Source organism: Rhea americana, unplaced genomic scaffold, assembly GCF_003343005.1.
Source record: "Rhea americana isolate MKP2758 unplaced genomic scaffold, rheAme1 scaffold_64, whole genome shotgun sequence".
Lineage (NCBI taxonomy): Eukaryota > Metazoa > Chordata > Aves > Rheiformes > Rheidae > Rhea > Rhea americana.
The window spans coordinates 3,425,356-3,448,565 of record NW_028186801.1 but is presented as its reverse complement, the minus strand read 5'-3'; the positions used below and the strand labels follow the sequence as shown (position 1 = coordinate 3,448,565).

Below are 23,210 nucleotides of genomic sequence, written 5' to 3'. Positions count from 1 at the left end.
AAGGCATTAGAAATGGTCAGCAACAAGTAAGCTGAATTGAATGGACTTTGCAGCATATCTTAAAGAACTGGCTTGCTAACTTTCATCCAGTAGTATTGAGTGAATTAGCCAATGAGCCCGGTGAATCATTATTGATGATTTTTACCAAATATCACAACATTGTAGAATTCTGGAGGACAAGGAAATTGCTCATGTTGTCCCATTRTTCAAAAGTAGCTTCATGCAATGTCTAAGGAGTATATAGGTGATTAGCCTGGCTTTGGTGCCAAGGAAAATCATGAAAGGCTGTCATGGGAAGGAATTTATTAATAGTAACATACTGAAGGTGAGACAACATCATTATGTAGAAAATATTTTTTACTAGTATTCTACTTTTTATGAGATTGTCGGTTTGCTTGTTAAGCGAAGTACGCAGACATACATTTGTTTTGACTTTTGTGCTATATTTGATTTAGCCCTCTGCTGAAATATATAGGGCTATACTAACAATGATGAACATGATCCTCTGATATGTAAGCAGAGGAAAATCAAACAGGATAATTAATCACCTTCTGCAAAATCAGTGGAGCTGCAAGAATGAACTGAGGTTTGAAAAATTCATAAGGAGTAAATACAGAAGCTCTGTCTACCAAAATGAAGATTAACATGTGGTTTCATCTGTTTAAAGTGTTTATATAAGACATATTTTTGATTACTGACAAGCTGTGATCTAAAAGGAAAAGAAACCAGGGTTGGAAACTGAAACAAAACAAAACAAAAAGGAWGAAAAATTGTGACTCAGTTTAACAGTGCAGGCAACTATGTTTTAGAACAGTTTAGGAGCATGGCTTATTAACCCTCACTTACCCTGTCCATCAGCTTTGGTTATTCCTCTGAARGGTGTTGGGACTGGCACTGTGCTGAGGACTCGGGCTCTAAGGGTGGTATGTTGTGGGTGGCCAGATAATCAGATCAGACCTCACAGTCTGAATGACAAGAGTTTACTCTGGCAGATCTCCTGAAGACAGTTTGACAGAAAACCTGGGCACAAACTAAGAAACTAAAAAAAGAAAACAACAAAAAAAAAGTTACATGGRAAAGTTTTAGCCATCAAAAACCAGTTCAAATACAACCCAGTACAGTGCAGTCCCTTTAAACTACCCTGAATGTCAGTGAGATGTATACCATGTAYAGGTATATGTGTGTCCCTGTGTGTGGGTATTGCTTTCTAAATATATTAGGTATGTTTTACATGAACCGTAAACATGCTTTTAGAATTATTGTGACAGTCCATTTCTAAAAAATTCTCAATATTAAGCTGTAGTTTATCAGAGAAAGACATGCTGGTGCTGTGAAGCTGAAACAAAAACACTGAAATAAGACATTAAGGCTGCATGATGTCCCAGTTAAATTGCCACAGTCCTACCTTTGGAATAGGGAGGAGCATGCTTGGGAATAGCCAGGATTCTTCTCTAGGYGGTCTTAAACAAGTCTGATTTTCTTAGTTGAATGCTTTCTATAAAGAATATTCCAGTTCAAACAGGAGGTATGAACATGCAGTGTGTGTGGCAGTTTGAATTGTGACAGTGATGAAAATCGCTGCAGCGTAAATCTCTCTTATCTATTCCTAAGTCAACCAGTATTAAAAAGGAATGCTGGCCTCGGAGAGCACTAACTTGAGTCTTTGGATATAAGAATTTAGTTCCTTGCTCTTTATTAAGCTTCCCATGTGACACTCAAAACAGGTACTTATATTTGAAAGTGAGAACCTAACTACCTGTACTTGCATTTTTTCCCAGTGAAGTTTTGCATATGCGCCACTTGCTGGTTCAGCTCATGTTCAGTCATGTCAGTAAAAATAACAGACGAAAAGGGTGCTCTCGGGTCTTTAGTCTCTTTAAGAAATCATACCAGAGACTGAGATCTGTTTTGGGCAGGTCCCAAGCTGTTGCTACTCAGTGATCTACCGATGACATTTACTTTGGGTGACCCGCTCTGGCATGCCTAACCTAAGCCATACCTACTTGTTCAAGCCACAACCCAAAAGTCATTGCCATTTTCATTCAAAATTAAAGCTGAAGTTGGAGAAGCTCTTCACATGTCTAATGTAAAATAAACTCAGTCTCTGAGTGCCTCACCTTTGGGAAAGATTGAGCCGGGTTTGATTTTCATCGGCCTGCAGGAATTCAAATGCACACGTCCAGTTCTCAGATGAGCCTCTGCAAACCAGACTCCAAAGTCCTCCAGAGTCGGAGACGAGCTCAGCAGCTCTGTGTTAAGCTGAGCCACTCTACAGAACAGAATTATATTTATTGAAGAGAGAGAAGAGCTGCCTTCTAAGACAAACAGGTGACATCATTCAGCAGGTGTGTGTGTGTGTACAGGGAAGGCCCTCGTCCACAAATTGAAAGTGCCTCAACAATCTTTGGAGCTAGGATCCAGAATAAATTTTCTCTGGCCCAAAATGTTTTTGCTTTTTTCTGTATGAAAGAGAACATCTCAAGAAAAGATGTGCCCGTGACCCCTCTCCAAAAATAGCTTGAGGGAACTAAATGCCAAAGGAAGACAAAGTTTAAGGTCCAGTCAGTTCTGGGTCTTTCATATTGCAGTTCCAAGCACCTGCTCTTCTCCATGAACAGTATAACAACTCTGGTGCCTACTTCAATACTGTGGATTTCTCTCTAGCAGCTTGGCACCTAAGGCACTTGTGGATCTGTTCCATAGTCTTTCCTTAGGGATCAGATGCCAAATCAAGCGTCAGCTCTGTCATCACATCAGCTGGTCTGCGGTAACTGTAATTTTGATGTGCAGTATCTTAGCTGGTGAGAAATATCAAGTAATTCCACTTGGCTTAACTTGGTCTGCAAATATAACAGAGTCAAGTCATACCATATTTGTTGCCAGATAAGAGCAGACACTAGGGCTCTGCTAACACAGTAACTTGACTGGGAATCTGACCCCTACCAGTTAGTTTTCCTGCTGTGAAACAGATACCACAGCATATTCCCACTGGACTGGAATGTAAGGAGGCTAAATGCAAGATGCTCTGGGATTGCACTGATGCGGGACATCCAAATGCCATTATTTCACATTAAATGTATAAAATAATATATATATAATAATTTTTATTCATATATATATATATATATACACATATAAAAAAACCATATCTTTCCTAGGCACAAATCCTAGAGAATGCTTTTGGGGGGGGGCAAAATAACATACTTTACAAAGGTATTCGTTGTACTTACATCTGTAAATACTTTCAGGTTTTCTGAGAAGGAAAGAAGATGCAATAGAAGTGAGGAGAAAGAACCCTACAAATTCTAACAGCTACACTTTTTGCATACATTGTTGTAAATCTATGAAACCACCAGTACAGCACTTTTATGTGCACTTATTGTAAAATGAACTGTGGTCATTACTACATGAACATATTTTGATATGTGCAAAAGAGTTAAATGCACAACTGAGTTAAATGTGCACAGAAATCGTTTATGCACAATTCCAAGACTGTATGCCTGTAAGTCTGGTGATGCTAATAGTAGCCACTATATCTGTATTTTAGTTATGGGGATTGCTGTAATACTTAAAAGAAACAATATGAAGAATTAGATGTGCATTCTAAACCATAAGCTTGATTTATAGCAAAATTGCATTTTGTCTCTGCAGTCCAGCTGCCAGTAAATCAACTGTACAGTTAAGAGCTTCTTTTTTGCTTTTAAAAGTGTATTAATGACAAAACAAGGCTCTTAAACTACTGCCTCTGGCATCAGTCATTCAAACATAKCTGTGTTGCGCTTTTTAACAACCAAATTAATTCCACATGAAGAGAAAAAGTATTCACTCTTTTTTCCTTTTTCAAACTCTGCAGACGTCTTGCAGGAAATGGCTTGACATACATTCCTAAGGGAGCATTTGCCGGCCTTTTCAGTCTTAAAGTGCTGTAAGTAAACTGTGTGTTGTTTGATATATTTCTGATTTCCTAAATGCTCCAGGGAATTAATTAACTAGTGAAGTTTTGATCCACTAAATTACATATTTTGATTGGTTCATTTAAAACAATTTCGTTGAAGTGAGGATGAATATGAACATCATTAAATCTTTGCTATTTCATATGGAAAGTATCTTAAARACAAAGATTTGAAAATATTAATGTCATTCTAAGAACAACTTACTTGTCAAGTAGATGTCTCTGTACAATATCACAGGTAATAATTCAGTTAATAGTTTCTTTAATTGACGCATAAGTTCTGAGTTCAAGTCTAAAAACCTTAGTGGACTTTTCATGATCACATAAAATTGTCCTTTTCTATTTATTGAGAGCTGGGGAAAAAACTGATTATTATGGAATACTATGTAATTTTAAATCCAGTTCTTAATATCTAGATCTTCTTTGCAGATATAATAACTACAAGATAAATTATCAAACATAAGACTAAAACATGTTATTTAGAGTAATAAGACTCCACATACTGGTACTAAAATTATTAGCAGGCCAAATCTTACTGTGTTTATACTTAAAGGGATCTTTGCCTATGGAAAGATCACAGAAATTACTTTACTACCAAAAACACCAACCTTTTAGTCATTGTCAAGCTAATCCAGATCCTAGTGTAAGAGTGTACAGAGCACTACTGCAAGGATACCCAAGTGGGAAAGGAGTGTGAGGAGCTTCCCACTCCATCTATTCTTAAGTTGGCACAGCTGTAACTCTTGTTGGCCTACAGAGATTTTGGTCTGCCAGAAATGATTCTGCTAACAGTGTCCCATCATGTATGCCTCATATAGAAGGCAGCATGTACTTCTTTAGTTTTACCCAGATATAATCCTTTAATATTTGTAGGAGTTTGCCTAAACAAGGATATTAGGCAGTGTGAATGGAAGCCACCTCTTTCTCCTCACATAGCAATGCCTCATATTCTAAGGGAAGAAAACGTGTTATCAGAGTGAAAAAATATTTTCAGTCTTTGAAGGCTGAATCATGACGGTTTCAGAAAGGAGATTTCTTGGGTTATTGCCAGCAACCTTTCTTTTCAGAAAATTAATTTCATTGGGAAAAATTCATTCTTTGCAGAGCTAAAATTTTATTCAAACCAAATCAGAAGCTCCTCACACAGTTAAAAGTATGTACCATTTTCCTGAGTTAAGGATTTCAGGATCTGATCCTTCAGAGCTTTATCAGAATGAGAAGCTGAACGTCTTCAAAAGGGAAAAGAAATCAATACATAAGGATGATAATTTCAGAACCAGTGAAGGCAATTATGAGCTCAAACCCTGTTGAAAGTGAACAGGATTTATTCTGTTAGCTTCCTGAGCTGCTGTGAAAATTCTACTCAAAGCTAGTGTGTAGCTGTTAATGAAGCTAATATGCTRCAGCTACTTGTTTTCTTTGAAGAGGATTAGCTTTCTGAAAGAAGTAGGAGATTGGAGTATTTGTGTAGATTGTTGCTTTGTAGTCTTAAAATATAACGAAAAAAAGGAGACAAGCTTAGAAGAAAATCTGCAATAGAAAATAATTATCTTTACTATGTTGAGTCTGGTTTTTAATGTTGCTCTGAATGTAGGATGCTGCAGAATAACCAACTACGCCAGGTACCTGCTGAAGCACTTCAGAACTTGCACAGCCTCCAGTCTTTGTGAGTATACTTGATATGTCAACTTGTAACCTTGTGTTAACAATAATGTATAAGATTACCTATTAATTATCTCCATAATGTGCTGAACCAATATTTTATTTAAATTCTCTTTGAGCAGCTTTTCTTCAGAATTGTACTTTCAGTTAAACATTAGAAATGACTAATTTCATTCCAGTAATTATATGATATTGGCAGCTGCTTTATAGTGTTAAAAGATGGTTCATGATCTGAGAAAATGCTCCTTGCCCTGCAATATTTTCTATCTACTTAGAAGAATATCCTTCCATGAGCACTGGTCTTTCCCATGAACAAAATCCTGGATGACTCCTCTTTTTTTTTTTTTTTTTTTTTCATCTGGTATATTATTTTCTTTTTAAGCAATACTGAAAACACTATTAACTCATGAAACAGAGTGTACTAAAGGATGGTTAATTACAGTCTGTGCTTCAGGCAGGCCTCCATATTTATATTTCTTGACTGTGCTATATTGACTCAGTCCACAAGCTTCAGTTTTAACAGAACTGCTGCCAAAATTCCTAGACCAGGAGTGAGTATTGGCTGATTAGCGGTATTAATGAAATTTTGATGAGCTTCTKCCTTATGACATAAGAATGGTTGTACCAGGTCATGCTAAAAGCTGGTCTAGCCCATTATGCAGTCTTGAACAGCAGATGCCTAAGGAAAAATAAAAGGTCAGGTAAAGAAAATTAATCTATTTCCTTGGTTTCCTGTCTCAGCTGCCAGACATTTGCATTCAAGGACTTACTGAGCCCATAGTGGTTTCTTAGTTCTTAAAGGATTTTACTGCATGAGTTTGAACAATTACTTTCAGAGTCCATCCATAATTTTTTGTGGCAGTGTATCTGCTGATCAGCTAATTCTGTGCAATGTGATAAAAGCACCTCCTTTTATTTACTTAGAATTTTCCACCACATTCATTGATACCTAAACGTATCAGGAGACTCTGTGAATAGCTGTTCCTTGTTGATGTACTCCAGATTTTATAGACCCCTGTTATATCTCCATTAGTCATGTTTTTCAGTCATGGACTGCTGAACTGTTTTATATGTGGGAGCTATTCCTTTCTTCTGGTCATTCTTGTCACTCTTCCCTGAACTTTTTTTCCTCACTTCTCTTATATTGTATTTGAGATGATTCAAAGGGGAAATCAGACTTGCACGGAATATTGAAAGTGTTTGCATGCGATAGATGTAGCACAATGATGCTTTTTTGTTCTCTTTCCTTTCCTATTAACTCCACAATCTTAGTTTTGTTTTTAACCATTGTTGAACACTGAGTTGTTGTTTTCATATGTATTTATTACAACGTAAAGACCTCTTTCTGGCATGTTAATAGCTACTTAAGAGTTCCTCTTAYATGTTGGGATTGCCTTTTTCCCAACTACATTGCTTTACATTTATCTACACTGAAATCCATCTGCCATGTTATCACTTGGTTCCTTCAGTATCATGACTTCCTTCCACAGCTCTTGCAACACTTTACGTCCACTAGATTGCTCTTCTTGTCTGAATGCAGGATGCAATAATTAGATTCTATTTGTGAATTAGCTACAGATGTTCATCATTGCCTGATACAAAAATAATAAGGGCAAAATTTTCTAAAATATCTGCTAATCTTGAATGTGAAGCATAAGATGTCTAAATGACAGAAGACAGGCATGCAACTTCTTTGGAAGGAGGAAAATGCCAGCTGGCTACTCTCTGTGCTTTAGCTGGCCACCTCATACTTCCACAGAAAATATTTTTAAATGTAATTATTTTCCTAAAAAGTTCCTAATGTAGAAGTCACTAGAAAAGTTCAAATATCTGTCATAAAAATTTTTCCTGCGGTATGTAGGAACATAGCAGCAGCCTCACGGGTAAAAGTTTGATGAAGACAAGGATACAGTGAGCATGGATACCACACTATCTAGTCTGGTCGAAGTTGAGATAAATCTGTCGGTGGGAAGCATACTGCATTGAATATGCTCTCYTTTTTATGTTTGTAAAGGAGATCCACCAGGTAGTTAACCTCTTTTACATACTTTCAATTCAGCCAAAATCTTAAGAACAGAATTAATGAAATGAATGGGTTTTCAACAAAATTGTCATTTGTAAGTTACCACTACACACACATTATAAGTATTACCTCCCAAGTTTTTATATCCTTCTTGAAAAATATTTACATCCTTTATACACAAAGGGTTCATTAAGGTTCCTAAAAAAGTAAAACAGCCTTAAGAATTAATTATCTTATAATTGTTATTTGGTCAGTGCCTTTTTTCTTTATTGACCAGACACAGACTGAAATATCTGAGCCATATACTTTTGAGGTTACAGTTCTTTCCTTTGATCTTTTAAAAAGTCATGAGAAAATGCAGGTCTAGTAACTATATTAGATTTTCTTTCTACTGAACAAACAAAAAAATCTTACTGAGATCACATCATTCTATACACATTCTGGACCAAAACACGATAAGCCAAGCAAACAAGCGTTCCTTTGTTGCTCTGAAAGAAACCGTTGAATTTTCTATAGAGTTTCTAAACAAAATGACAGTCTCACTCATTCTTTGTTGCAAATATCTTTCCCTGAGGTGAGGAAGAAGTTGAAGAAGTAAACCATAGTTTATGTAGTCTGTGTAAAGGACTAATATCCTGTGACAGAATCAAAACAGAGGGAGAATAGTAATGGCCAGTAGAAACCTTTAAACAGCTGTGTAGCAGATCCAAGATAGACTGATATGGGTTTGTACAGAAAAGCTACTATCAGCTGAAAGACGATCGGTGGCAAAAGAGACCTCTTTGAGGAAAAGAAAACTATTTTTCTTTTGTTTGCTTAAACTAGGTTGTGCCTATAAGATAAAAGTGTGCAGAGATTCAATTTCTTGTTTCACAGAGTCTAGCAATCTTCTGTTCACAAGGTGACTCTTGCATTGGTTTCTGATTTACAACAGGAATTATTTCATGAAACCTTTGAAATAACAAGAGTCTTTTCAAGAGTGTAATTAAGAGGTTAAAAGCCTTCACAAAAACATTTTCTATAAGACAGCAAGTTCTTGTATTTATTATGTTTAACAATATAGCCTGGCGTGATTTGTGGAAGCCTTATTAACCCTTTTCCTCAAGCTAGGACAGTTGCAAAAAAAGAAAAGAAAACTGGTGACAGAACTCAAAACTCTTCCTTTTGTACTATTCATTTAAGAAAGACAATCATGTAGAGGGACAAGTTATACTAATTGTATTATTGCCTTAATTAATATGAAGAGAATTGTGTTAAAATATTTTTATCTACATATAATTGTATATGTACACACATATAGATTTTCCATGATCACTCATAATATAAATTCATCACAATTTTTTGCACAAAGAAGTACTTCTGGATGATGTTCTTTCCTTATATTTTAGGTCCAGGCTCAGTATTGACAGTCTAAGTATTGATATTGACAGACAAGACTAGCTGATGTAGTTGATGTTAGATGGCCTATGGCACATAAAGCAAGAACCAATGTATTGCAAAGATGAGCAAATGTTCCTTCCTCTTTCTCATTCATCCAAGGTGTAATACTATTCACATGCTGAACAGAGTCATATAAACTCATTAATTTCATAAGGTTTACACTTTCTAAAAGACTTGAACTACCTTTAAAAATAGATCACTCTTCTTCAGGCAGCAAACATTATTTAATAAATACTATAAAATGAGAAATGGGCACAAAAAATAAAATAACCAAAAAAGCCAAGAATTTGTTCATTTCGTCTTGAGCAGTAAAAATTTGTGAGAAAAACCTGAATATTGCTGCCTTCAAGCAAGCAAAGTGTATTTTTATGTAACTGAAACAAAAATAAGACTAAACAATATTAAAATCTTTTCCAATTGTATAAAAATCTTTGTAGTTCAGTAGTCAACAATAGTGACATTCTGCTTGGACAATGGTTGTGTAGGACTGGGATTCCCTTTATGACAGGAGGATTTAAGGAAGTAACTGCAACAAGTTGATTTTTGAGATGTGGTTATCTCCAACGTCTTTAATATATTCTATGGTCTGTAATTTTCCTGTGAAATCTCATATAATACAAATTATCAGGATTACTGGCTGTAACAGTGGAAATGATATTTATTTCTGTTAAGCCAAAGAGAGGAGAACATGTTCTCAACTACTATGACTGAAAGTGACCGACATAAATCACTGATGTGTTGCAACTTAGATCTTGGCAGCAGGGTTTGAAGTGTCACTTGAATGCTGTCTTCCCTATCACATTCACCTTGAGCAAATGTATTTCTTTAGAACTGAATATAAGTCTGTGGGTTTTAAATTTTCCAAGCCTCATTATCTCCAGTCTTGTCCACTGCTTTTTACATCAAGAAGGCTTTTAATGATTTTGAGTAGAACCGCATAGTCCAGTAACTTTTTAGATGTATATATTAACTTATTTTTCAAATATTGTTATTAATTAACAGCTTACTTTCTGGCCAACTGTTTTCACTAAATGTGTGTATYTGTTTAAATAATACTTTTTTTTTTCCTATAGTGTAATTCTCTTGTCAGGTCTATGCCAATTCTAGTACATAAATTATGTCATTRTAATTTAAGTATTTTATTTTTGAACAAGAAGGATTTGTCAAAACAAGCAATGACATGTCATTTATTTTTAAAAAACTTTGTTCCCTGAAAGAGTTAACACAAATAATTTTTTGTTACTAGGATAAGTTTGCAGATCTCTATCTGTAAATGTTACTAAACAAAGGAGGAAAGTGTGATTAACATTGACGATGGAGCAGCAAACCTTCTGCTCTTCTTTTATTACACTGTTGTAATACAACACTTTGCAGTGAATACTGCAGATGAAACTTCACTTCTTATTTATGTTCTTGTTCAAACATCATAGTTAATGAGCAGCTTTTCCTGTAGCTTTGTCAGACACAGAAATAACTAAGAACACATCAGATAGTATGTCACTGTCTRTACCCAACCGGTCATCTTTAAAAAGAAGCATTATTTACAGAAATACACATCACCCGTTTTCTTGTAAAATTTGAGAGAACTTTAATAATAGAAAATAGGGCAGAATACAAGATAGCCCCTCTTCCAAAGAACTGGAAAGAGTTGATAAACCATCCCCTTGAAAYCTGTAAAGTTTTATTTAGTGTAGCAGATAGATTTGACTTCACAGATAAGAAGATATGAAAATAGTGCCAATGAAATTTGTTTCAAATTGCCTAACAGAATTTTTAAAACACTGAAATTTTATTTTTAAGATAATTTTGATACTATGTGGAACAGATTTTTACATAAAAGGTTATGTGGAAATAGTCTAGGACATTCTTAGTCATTGCCTGGGTGGAACAGGTCAGAAAATGGAATTTTCATCTCCTTCTCCCCATCTCTCCAAATATTTGACATTTCTAGAGAAGTTTCTGTTCTGAATCAGAATAAAGAACTGAAGGTTTCCATGAAACAAACTTCCAAAATGATTCCAATCTAGTCTTCAAATAGAAAAAAAAAATTCAGAAATGTTAACTTTAARCTATAATTTTTTCTAATTCAATGCTTATTCTAATAATCCTGATTTTTAGTTAAAAATCAACACTTTCCTGTAAAGACAAAATTACTTTGAAATTACATTGTACTAAGAGAATTCTTTTTCATGAAAAGAAGAGCTTTAGCTAAAAGAAAAGAGCTTTAGCTGTGGTTTTCCACTGCACACCCCATGATAATGGAGCCTGCAAAAGGCATTATCTTTCCTAGGATAGCCAGTACCTCAGCAGTTACCCACAAACTCCCTGAGGAGGAATTTCCGACAGCTTAAATCAAGGTTATTTGTACCCATCATGCATCAATACACACATGCAAAGATGTCTCAAAACTCAGTATCACAGTCTCCTTACTGTATTGCATGCCTTGTTCTTTTGAGCTGTTAGAACCCCATGGCACACTGGACACCAGAAGAGGGGCTTAAATATGAAGCACTAGTACAATGTTGGACCACCCCTCTCAGTTTCAAATGCTTTTCCAGCTTCATAGCCAGCTGTGAGGAAGACAAGATGCAAGGATCCTTCTACCATTTCACTTGGGTGCAATCCCTCATTCAACCAGCCTCAGGGTCAGACTATACTCAAAGTGAGGTGCATATAGACTGATCTGTCAGCAATTCCAGGCCACTGAGTGATGTTCTATTTCATCCAGGAGAAGCTAAGAGGCATCTAACTCTTTTCTGAGCAGTTTCATAAGAGTTAAAATAGCCTGCTATATTTTCATTACTGAAGAGTCTCCGAGAGATAGACAAATTTCTCAACAAAAATCTTCCTGACTGGCTCAGCCCCATCTGGATATCACAGAATCATGGAATGGGTAAGGTTGGAAGGGACCTCTGGAGATCATCTCGTCCAACCTTCCTGCTCAAGCAGGGTCACCTAGAGCATGTTAGACAGGGTTGCATCCAGACAGGCTTTGAATATCTCCAGAGAAGGAGACTCCACAACCTCTCTGGGCAACCTGTTCTAGTGCTCCTGGTATGATACATGTACTGCATATGTATACCACATGTGTGAGGAGGAGCAGCTGCCCTAGGAATGGTAAACAAGGAGGGGGTGACCCAGTATTTTAGAGGAGATCCTCCAAGGCACTGTAAAATGACACACTGTTGCTACAGCTAGTCCAGCAAAGCAAACAGAGCTTAGGATTGCTCCCGGGTCCTGGCCGTGACCGTCTACAGTGCTGCACTGTCAGCAGGGTCCCTGGCACACTTTTGGCCCATGCCAACTAATGTTTACCTGAACTGTTCCCCAGGGTCATTTGGCAGTTTGTACACCCCTAGGACCCTCCCAAGTTAGCACACAGCCACCTTGTCAGGAAAGCTGGGAGAGRTCACTAGTACTACATGGGCCACTCTGAGTCACTTGGCCACTGGACCTGAGAGTGTTCTAGGCACACATAATGCACTAGGTTAGGCATAGATTGTGTAGCGTATTCAGCCAGAGTCCCGGGATAACTCAGCAACTCCTGCTGGTCCCACTTTTTCCCATCTTTGGGGATTTAGAATACCCAATGTCAGAGCTGATCTTAGTATGCAAATAACATTGCAACAGGCTGTTTGTGCTTTATACAATGACATTGTCATTTGGGTAATATCCCAGGCCGCTGTCTCAATTGCAGGTTTATCAAAATACCTGAACAGCACATTCGGATGTGAAGAGAAACACTAAGGAGAGAAATTCTGAGCTGCAGAGATCTCCCAAACATGTAAAGCTAAATAGTGGAACAAGAAAAAATGCTCCAAACCTTTTTTCTTCTGGTCTCGTTGCTGCTGTGCAGGGTTCTTTGTATCAATCCTATGCAGGCCCATACAGAGGCTGAGCTGAAAGTGAGATGTGGGAACTGCTGTGCTGGTGTGTTTATTATGGTTTTACAATAGTCCTAGCATTTTCCCCTGTGGAGTGAAGGGGATATCCTGCTTAAAAGACCATGCTTGAAAACCAAACTCACAATAGCCAGCTATATTTTCATTACATCCACTTTTCAGAGTCAGTTTTGATGTCACTTTTGCAATTTCTTAAAATGGATTTTAGCCCAATTCATATAAACAAATTGCTGAGAACTGGTCTGTGGAGAGACCACCACAAGCTAAAAAAGACAATGGGACTGAGCAAGATGACCTCATCTTCTCTCTTATACCATCCCCAGATGGGTCCCATCTCCAACCACTTTTTGTCATTGCCCTAGACCTTGCAGCAAGCAACTTGTTTGCTGCTCCTCACATAACAGAACCAGATCAGGAGAGGAGGAAGGTAGGAAGGTCTCTTCTCTACTGTGCTTGAAATCAGTCCTCATGTGCTCTTGCTTGTTTGCCTCTGCTGCCTATTACAGATATCCCCTTTTCCTTTGGTTTTACTTGTCCTATTTTAAACGTGTATGTGAGAAGAAACATTTTATCCTTGACTTTTTTTTTGTGTCATCTTGGCTCATTTCCACTCCATTCCCTTTGTAGTATCTCTTCAGGGTCCCTTCTTACAAGAGGCAACTCATGCAATAGATGTCTAGTTCAGAGATGTCAAAAAATTATCTGTTCTGACTGCCTCTTGCACACAACAGGCTAYAGCCGCCTCCCAGAGGCCGCAGCAGACGTGAAAACCAAAATAAAAGTTTATTAGCTGCAACAAGCTAGCACAGGAAAAAAGCAGGAGAGACAAAGGCCATCACACTCCTYGGTCCCTGCAATGTTTGAAGTGATTCGGTAGGTTAAAACACCGATGTTGTTAGCAAATGAACTGTACTGAGTGTTTCAGGGGAATGCTCCAACAATCTCTGTCAGTCTGACTTGGGAGAAATTTGCCTCCTGATCCCACATCTAGCATTTAATTTCACAGAGTGGGTAAGGTTGGAAGGAACCTCTGGAGATCATCTAGTCCAACCYCCCTGCTCAGCAGAGTCACCTAAAGCATGTTAGACAGGGCTGCATCCAGGTGGGCCTTGAATATCTCCAGAGAAGGAGATTCCACAGCCTCTCTGGGCAACCTGTTCCAGTGAAAACAAGGGCTCGTCCGGGATTTGAACCCGGGACCTCTCGCACCCGAAGCGAGAATCATACCCCTAGACCAACGAGCCAAYGTGATAGCTTTGAATGCGTGAGGAAGATGCACCTACAAGATATTAAGGAATTTTGTGATCAGTAGGTACATCCAGGTTGTAGCTGAGCTTACTCTTGATAGGAAAACTCRGGAAAATGAAAAAACACAGAGAGGAAGGCATTTTTGTTGGTGCTGCAGAAAAACAGTGGCTTAAAACTATCACTTCATGCTGAATTGATCAAAACAAATATGAATCAAATCTTTTTCAAACGTCATCTTTCACCTGTTTCAGAGTACCAATAAATTAGTYATCTTCATAATACTCTATGAACAATATCTTCACATAATTTATAATGCATATGGTCATAACATTCACAATATGTCAGGGGAAGAAAGAGTGGGATACAGTCCACATGGCTCAGGCATTTACTTTGAAAGGTTTGGACATTTTAAGTGAGCTCATGATGAATTTCATACAGGCTGTCTTACTTGTATGCTGCCTATCAGAAGAGATCAAGAGTTTCTGTTCTAAATTGGCTCTCTTTGGAATATAATAGCAGCTTTCAAACTCCCCACATGTTATCTATATATTTTAAATTATAAATAGGGTCATGTTTGTGAGTTAATGGGTTTAGTTCTTAAAGTGCCAAAACTTGATCAACGTGTAAAACAATTGGCTGAAAATGATGATTTTGATCAATGTTTTTTACATTAGTGTACATTACCTACAATATGATAGGAAAGATAACCACTACTGAAATTTTTAATCTGCAAGCAGGAAAATGGTACTTGGGAATTTTAAAAAGATTAGATAACAAAAGAACACTTGAGGCAGTACTTCTTAAGAGCACTTGTAGGGTATGTAATCCAGTTACAGGGCTTACAGCACAAACCATTGTAGTTTCTTGTTTTCTTATTAAGTCTGTTTAAACAATAATCTAACTACCCAGAATCTCATTTATATTACTGCAATCCTATTTCTCCTTCTATGTTGTATATTTTATTTATATAACCAGGGATGGAAACTTAAACTACAAACAAAATCAATTCCTTAATTTGATACTAAATATGGGTAAGSTAAAAATCCTGATTGTACTGAAGATGATAGAATTATTGCCATTTTAGCCTTTTAGATCACACATAGGCAACTGACTGTTGGCTTCACTATGCAACCAAAGATTATATGAGTAACTAATTTGGAGTCAATGGAGAAGTCAAAGCTGCAAGCTCAGGCTTCATGTGGAACAAAATGTTAACTGTAATATAGTCACACATTTAGGCTGAATAAAGCCTCCATTCTTTAATCAGTGTAACTGTCAAACTAATGCAACTGTAACTTCTTAGTTTACATACCAGCATCACACAGGAAAGAAATTTACTTCTACCCAAACACAAAGAAACCTCATCTACTCATTCAAATTATACCTTATTTGAAAACACAGGCATGGCGTGGTTGTTGTCTGGGGAATACGGGAGGTATTGAGTATTTCGTGAGTATTTCTAAACATTTCCAGCCTCACCCATTTGTTGACAGACCCTTGAGTTATTCTGGAAGCTCTGTCTCTGCTGCCTGCCATGTCAGTTATTATATTGAAAATTTAATTGTACAAGGGCTTTGACACTGAACTTCATAAATTTGTTCCAACTGACCTTGTCTCAGTTATTTGCCAGTCTGGCATGGAGCCTTAGCATTCATTATTTGTTCTCATGCAGTAGGTAGAAGCAACATGAAGCAGGAGATAGAATGGACGTGACATTTTACATGACTGCAAATGAAAAAGCAGCTTTAAATAAAGAGATTATTATGCCTGCCACAAAGTGCACTACGTTTCTCTCAAACAGACTGAATTTAGTTTGTACAGAATTATTTTGTACCCTGATTGTATCTGCTTACTCAGTAGTGTTTTCAAACTTCTACTTAAATTTTGTATTCGTTTCACCATTCACATAATTATTCCTCTCTGCAGACATCTTCAACAGAAGTTCTAGAGAATGGCTTTTATGTTAGAAGGTACAAGTCACTGCAACACGTTAGAAGCAAGAAAAAGCATATCAGAGTTCAGATCACCGTCTTGATGTTTCATGAAGTTTCAGAACTTTTCCCTGAAAATATCACAATGGGGGAAAAAGGACAAAAGTAAAAGTCAGTGAAAATATGACATATTTTTAGTGCCTTTTTAAAACCTCATATTTGCAAAAGGATCAGTAGATCTACTCTTTAGTTACACAAGAGCAAGACATCACCTGCAGAATCTCGAGAAGAGCAGTACAATGAGCTCCTTCTGTTGGCTCTACAGCAACTGAAGGGTATTTAATAACTTACTTTTCAAAATAAATATGTTAGCAGTACTGATCTTTATTAAAAAACATTTTTCTCCGCTACCAGAAAACATTAATTTCAGTGCTCATTGAAATCGTCGGAATAACCTGTATTTAAAAAGAAGATGGTAAAAGAGCCTCAGGAATGAGTTTTATTTTTGGCTTTTAAAATGGGTACATAGCATATGGAAAGCCAAGTCACGTTTCAACTCTATGACTCAGTGATTTACAGATTATGTCATAGAATCTCTTACTCTGTTTCTTATACCTTTTTTTTATTYCATGCTTTCAAATGATTGACAGAAGAAAAAAAATCAAACCTCGTCCACAGAGGAACTGTGTTCAAAAATGATCAGCCTGGGCTTTCAGTGAATAGATAACTCCAGTGAAGGAGGAATTGTGAACACGATACGACATCTCAGGGATTAGATTGCAAACAAGACTGAAATGTAGAATCTCCAGGAAATGAAAAATGGACATGGCAACCAATGTCCTTCCTTTGAGGCTGTGTTCTTAACACTAACTTCTTATATCTATTGTGTGAATTCACTGKTCTTTTCTCACAATCAATTTTTTTCTCTTTCTTCTAGACGTCTGGATGCCAACCACATCAACTATGTGCCTCCCAACTGCTTCAGTGGTTTGGTCTCCCTTAGACACCTGTGGCTAGATGATAATTCTTTGACAGAAATTCCTGTCCAAGCTTTTAGAAGTTTACCAGCACTGCAAGCAATGACACTAGCACTGAATAAAATTCATCACATACCAGACTATGCTTTTGGAAACCTCTCTAGTTTGGTGGTTTTGTAAGTTTTATTGGTTGCATTTTTTGCCACAATCTGTGACTTCTTTGCAAGGCTTTGGCCTCTTTATGATAAATTCCTTCAAGATGCAATACTTACTTAATTTAGACTTTGCTTGAGACAACCTTAAATATTCCCCTAGTCCCTCCCCTGTTGGCAAATGATAGGTGAATATCCAGGTTAGTTAAATGTCTGTTTTATCTTACAATGTTAGTATTACATTGATACTTCGGGCTATAAATCTAAAATCTCCCCTTTATTTTAGCACTGAGTTTAATGATACTCCTTTACCAAGAGATCAATCCCAGCAAAAGAGATTTGTAACAAAAGAGATTTGTTACAGAAGATGTTCTTTTCAAATACAAACTCATTTTTCTGCAGCAGTAGAAAACATTTTTTAAAAATAATCTTGGAAAGAGATTTTTTTACATCTTTTTACAGTTAAACTAATATTTTTCAAATTGCTTGTTTTGATCTAGCTTAAATGTTTCCATCTCCAGTGAAGAACTAAATATGGTGATCTTTCAATTCTCTTACAAAGTCAGCAGAACAAACAGGAATAGAAGAATTTTATGTCCTTTAAGACTCTAAGGGAGTATGTAGTGAAAGAGGGAAGATTAGAAAAAGCTAATGAACTGACAAGCTTTCTGGGTGACTTGGAAATAATTCTGACCAGTATAAATGTATGTATTTCCCCTCATAGAAAGTACATGTAATTTTGTATTTTGATATGTTCACATGCCAATACTGCTAAAGAAAACAGATGCAAAGCTCACACCTAAATCTGGAGGGAGTACTGTAGATCATGGATTCATTTTTTTTGTCTTCTGGGAATGTACCAAGAGGTAAAACTTCCTAGACTGTCTGAAGAAACTGACTGACCGAGGAGGGGAACTGAAGGAGAGAAGTTATTTCAGGATACCTTAGAAAATGGTAGCATTACTAAAGAGAGAATAACATAGTCAAGATTTACAAGCTGTCTGAAACTATAGCGTGTAGGAGACTTAGCRTATTTTAGTATACTCTGACATAGGAATCTGATCCTGGGGAAATAGAATTACCTAGCACACTTTGGGGTTCTCTACTGAAAATTATACTCATCATCTGTGTCTAGTGCTTAATATAAACATTGTATAGGGCATAAAAATTAGGGGTAACAGCTTTGTAGTGCCACACAATTTTGCCTTCTGTTTATATGAAGTAAACTGAACTTCCGCATTATCAGTCTCCTACAGTTTAATGTCTTCAGAGAAGACTTCATTTGGTTGTCATTTGGTTGAGCTTCTAGACTTAGTAATGCTGAAGATGGAGAAAGTCTTGAAAGTCATTCTCTAGATACCTACCAGAAATACAGTGATATGAGGGCAGTTAAAAAATGCAGGAGAAGATCCCTTCTTTTGATGCCCTAACCATCTCTACTCAGTTATGCCCCATTTTTTTAGATCAACTCTGCTTATTTCTGGTCTTCTGATCTTATATTTATTAATGGAATTATTAATATTTAAATCATTCCTCATTATCTGCAACATCTGATATTTTTGGCTCACCAAAATCTTTGTGTGGTTCTGCTTTCTCCCATTTAGTATGGCAGATTTGCAACTCAGTGCAAAAAAAATCATGTCCTGTAGGAGTAGGATTGAAGCTATAGTCATAATTGGAATTTCGAGACCAACTGTTTAGACTAACTAGAGCATAAAAGGTCAATGTAATAGTTAAAATTAAAAAAAAGAAAAAAAAAGAAAAAAAGTAGTAGTAGTTGATTAGGTTTCTTCCTAGGAAAGAAAAAAAATGATAAACCATYCGCATTTTTCACATTTTTCCTCTGAATCTCTGACTTCTATGGACTGCCTCCAAGCAGGTAGACTCACTTTCTGCAGGTTCTGTAAAGCATTCAGCGAGTTTGTGTTCTTTAAAATAATTTTCAGAGCAGAATGAAGTGTTGAAAGATTTGTGCCTAGCAGCTCCCTATTCACAGCCCCTCTTTTCTTTTAAAGTGCTACTCCCATAGTTTCCCTCCACTATGGGGGTGGAGTGTCAAGAGTAAAATGAAAGAAAAGTCTGCTGGGAAAAAAGCATCCTTTCTAAAAAAGCACCCTGATGTTGCTGCAAGTGCTATCCACTCACATTAATGAGCTGCCCACAAAAAGTTCTTTTTCCATGTCAATCTAAAAAACTTAGAAATAGGCAGCATTCTGAGCCAGAGTATGAAAGTCCCAAACTTTCAAGCAGGAAGGTTTGATAAAAATATAACATATCTTGCAAGATAATAAAAATACTTTCAGTTATTGAACATTTGAAAAAATAGCTGTGGATTTTTATTTTTTTAAAGAAATACAAGTTACAGCACATGCGAGATCGATTAGTTTATTCATCTCATTGAAGATACAGCTTTTTGTCCTAGACTTTGCATTGTCTGCTTTCATTCTGCAAGCCTAATACCCTAATACCTGTTTCCTGTCTGTTTTATTATCCATCTCCTCACCTGCTTCAATTCTGTGCTGTCCCCTCTAACATCCTCTGAATATACATCTTCCAAACACACCTCACACCACCACACAGTTTTTAAGGCAACATGTTAATTAATCACAATGAGAATATGTCTAGAGTTTCAGAGTACTTAATACGCAAACCCCAGCCTACCAGGATTTACACTTTAAACAATCTAGGTGGTTTGAAAGCAAATCACTTCTATGAAACCAGATCAAAGCCTGCATGGGCAGGGAGATACCAGGAGGAAAGGCAAGGGGGAGATGCCTCCTATACATGCTCTTGCAAAAGCATGACTTGAATGTAATCAGTGCATGCCTGAAAATCAGTTTCTTTTGATTTAACCATCAAAATGTTTTGCTTAAGTCCACTATGTGCAACGTGCTTTCCTGACTGTGTGCTTGATGTTCCCCTGCAGACATCTCCATAACAATAGAATCTATTCCCTGGGAAAGAAATGCTTTGATGGGCTCCACAGCCTAGAGACTTTGTGAGTTGACCTCTTATTTGTTTCCCGCCTTTTTTTTTCCAGTGTTTTCATTAATATTCTGAAAGAATAAAAATAACCTGAAAGCTAAATCTGTTTTTCGRGTTGCCTGACTGCTGCAGGATCTAAGTGATCATTCACAATGAATGTATATAACAAATCCTATTCTTGACTATTAAATCAGTTTGCCTTTTTAATAAGCATTGTCAATTAAAAAGTGGTTTAAAGGAGATTTGAAAACTGTACAAGGCTTTGAAAAAGAAGTGGGTACTCATGAACAGTTATGCTTGCCTAGGTTAGTATTGTTTGTCTTATTTAATCAGCAAAGGTAATAACTAGATTGGAAAAATGTCAAAATGAAAAGATTTAACATTAATAAACTGTCTTACTGAAGGGTTGGTTATAGAAATCAGATAGTTTGATGTTTTTTATCCCTGTAAAAAGTGAAAGTGCGAGGGAGCCAAGTGTATGTGTTTTAGAAGGGTGGAAAGGAATACTTCAGTTGCATCCAGGTTTTTTTCTTTGAAGAGCTCCATTAAAGAATGGCACTGGCAAAGATTGAAATTGTCTGAAGTTTTCACCATAGTTATGTTCAAGTTGCTTCAAATTTTTTTCTGCCTCTTCTAACGAAAGTTAATTCTACAGAGGAATGCCAAACAAGAAAGCGGTGCTGATATATTGTGCAGTGTATTTTGCCACAGTTAGATGAGGAAAGATACTGTCCACTACAATAGACCCCAGAACCTCAAAATGCTACAGAGACAACAAAAGCTTGCATATCTTTTCCCCCTGACACATGCTATATCACCACCACTTGAATGTTCTCTAGGAATCTTAGATATTTTGCCCAGTCAGGACAGAGGCTAAAATGGTGCTGACCCATTGTGAGGAGTGAGTTTATAAAGTATCAACAAGGGTAATGCTAATCCAAACCTAATGATTTGCTTTCTCATTCAGAGAAACACTTAGTACCCGCTTTCATGCTTCACAAAAATCAGAAGGCAAGAAATTTGGGCCTTTTTTTTTTTTAATCGTTAGTTTTGATTGCATTCATCTCTTCGCATTGCATTGCAATGTTACAATTTTGACTTTTAACCTGCTGTGAATTGAAAGGAAGTCCCTCAGTGTAACACCGGAAAGGGGAACGGAAAAGGGAGAAGGATAATGTAATAGTTTGTTTTGTTTTTTTAAATGAGATTCACATGACATCTGTGTCAAAAATGGGGAAAAAATGAACAATGGAATAAGAAATTACGAACTCAGCCACCTGGTAGGAAAGATGAAAACACAGACGACAGCCTTGCACCTGGGAATACGTGTAGGTGCAGCCACTTCACTGTAATAGGGCAACACAGCATTTGCAGCAAGCACACTGACTGGCATCTCATTCTCTATAGACGAATTTCTAGATAGTTTCAAGATAATCTAAATAAATCACAGTGTAAATGATGGAAAACAGCTTTAGGGCCATTGGTTTGCATCAACACATAGGTCTGGAAATCGCATATCACTGGACAGCAAAACCAAACTGTACATGCCCATAATCTCTCTTTATCAATGAGTAGGAGAAAGATTTACAAGCAGGAAGGAAAGCCTTGTTGAGTTCAGACAGCAGTTTCCTGCCTGCATTACTTCAGCCTGATACTATTTCAATTTTAATCTATTGTAAACTGTGATTTGTGTTTTGCCCATTCAAAAAGTCACTTACTGAAGTTTTTCAGACAACATGGCTCAAAAAGCAACACCCAAGGAGCATCCCACTAAACGGGCATATCTCAGTTTTAGTTTCATTTTTTTAAGGCTAAATGATGCACATGTCGTGCTAAGGGCAGCAGTATGTTTATAATCTCTTCAGCTTAATAGAATGAGGTCTAATTAGCATTGCAGCTTGAGCATTCTTAAAACAGAGATCACTGGGCTAGTTTAAATACTATTTTTATGATTTGTATGGTTAGAAACTTTCTCCATGTGAATATTGTCAAAACTCACAGTTAACAATACTGTTAATGATAACGTTGAACTTACTGGATGTTTTGCCACTTGGTTGGGCCGGGGGAAGTTATCCCCCAATTATTTTTACCCTCCCAATTCCAATATCTCTTGTTTTTCTCACTTAGTATTACTTGGTCACACAGATGATGAAAAGAAACATCAGAGAAAAAAATGAAAGACTAATACAGCTAGACAGTGAATCAGAGGGAAATGAAACCTTTATAATGAGACATATCAGCCATGTAAAATTCAGTTTACCATACAAAGTTGTTCAATATTCTATTTACAAGGCAGATTTGCTTCCATTAATGCTTTCAAATAATGAAAAGGATAGGCAATTTACCAAGCAAATCCTTTACTACTATCTGAATCCATTTATATTTTCTTCATTGAAAAATAGGTAATGTGTAATTAAAAATTGGGTGTTGAGGAAAAAATAGGAATGATAATGTACCCTAAATGGAGTTTATTAGAAAACATCCCTCTGCTTTTGAGGATTTCCTGACTTTTGGCTCATGTATTTATTTAATAYATGGAAGATGATATTTTGTTACAAATGCCAACAATTTATGTTATCCCTTAAAGACTATATAACCTAACAAAACAATCTATTTTTACACAGAGATTTAAATTACAACAGTCTGGACGAGTTCCCCATTGCTATCAGGACACTAACAAACCTAAAAGAATTGTAAGTACTGAGCTCGTATTAGGAAGTAGGATGTTTTGTCTAGTCTGTAACTGATTTTTTTGTTTTTATGCTAGTGATTTTATCAGTTATCCTTAAAAAYTGATGTCTTGGAAATAGCTAATAAACATGCCAACATGCATAAAGATAATTTTCAACATTTAAGTAGAGCATTTAAGTTCTGACAGCTTTTACTTTTGTACTGAAATGCATTGTGCGGTGGATTTTTTTCAGAAATTTCATCCTTG

The 23,210-nt window shown here is 36.6% G+C and overlaps 1 protein-coding gene and 1 non-coding gene across 5 annotated transcripts in view; one reads left to right on the top strand and one right to left on the bottom strand.

The window, feature by feature from the left end:
- LGR5 (leucine rich repeat containing G protein-coupled receptor 5) overlaps nt 1-23,210 on the top strand; it is a 94,615-nt gene that overhangs the window by 46,209 nt on the left and 25,196 nt on the right. For 2 of the 4 annotated variants that reach the window (XM_085320488.1, XM_085320487.1), the window contains exons 3-7: nt 3,854-3,925; nt 5,547-5,618; nt 17,096-17,311; nt 20,214-20,285; nt 22,897-22,965. In XM_085320488.1, the coding sequence (XP_085176614.1) occupies nt 3,854-3,925; nt 5,547-5,618; nt 17,096-17,311; nt 20,214-20,285; nt 22,897-22,965 (501 nt within the window). The remainder of the gene's footprint in view (nt 1-3,853; nt 3,926-5,546; nt 5,619-17,095; nt 17,312-20,213; nt 20,286-22,896; nt 22,966-23,210) is intronic. The other 2 variants (XM_085320490.1, XM_085320489.1) reach the window with 1 other exon arrangement.
- Nucleotides 14,152-14,223, bottom strand: TRNAP-CGG (transfer RNA proline (anticodon CGG)). The gene has a single exon. It is a non-coding gene; the product is annotated as a tRNA-Pro (tRNA).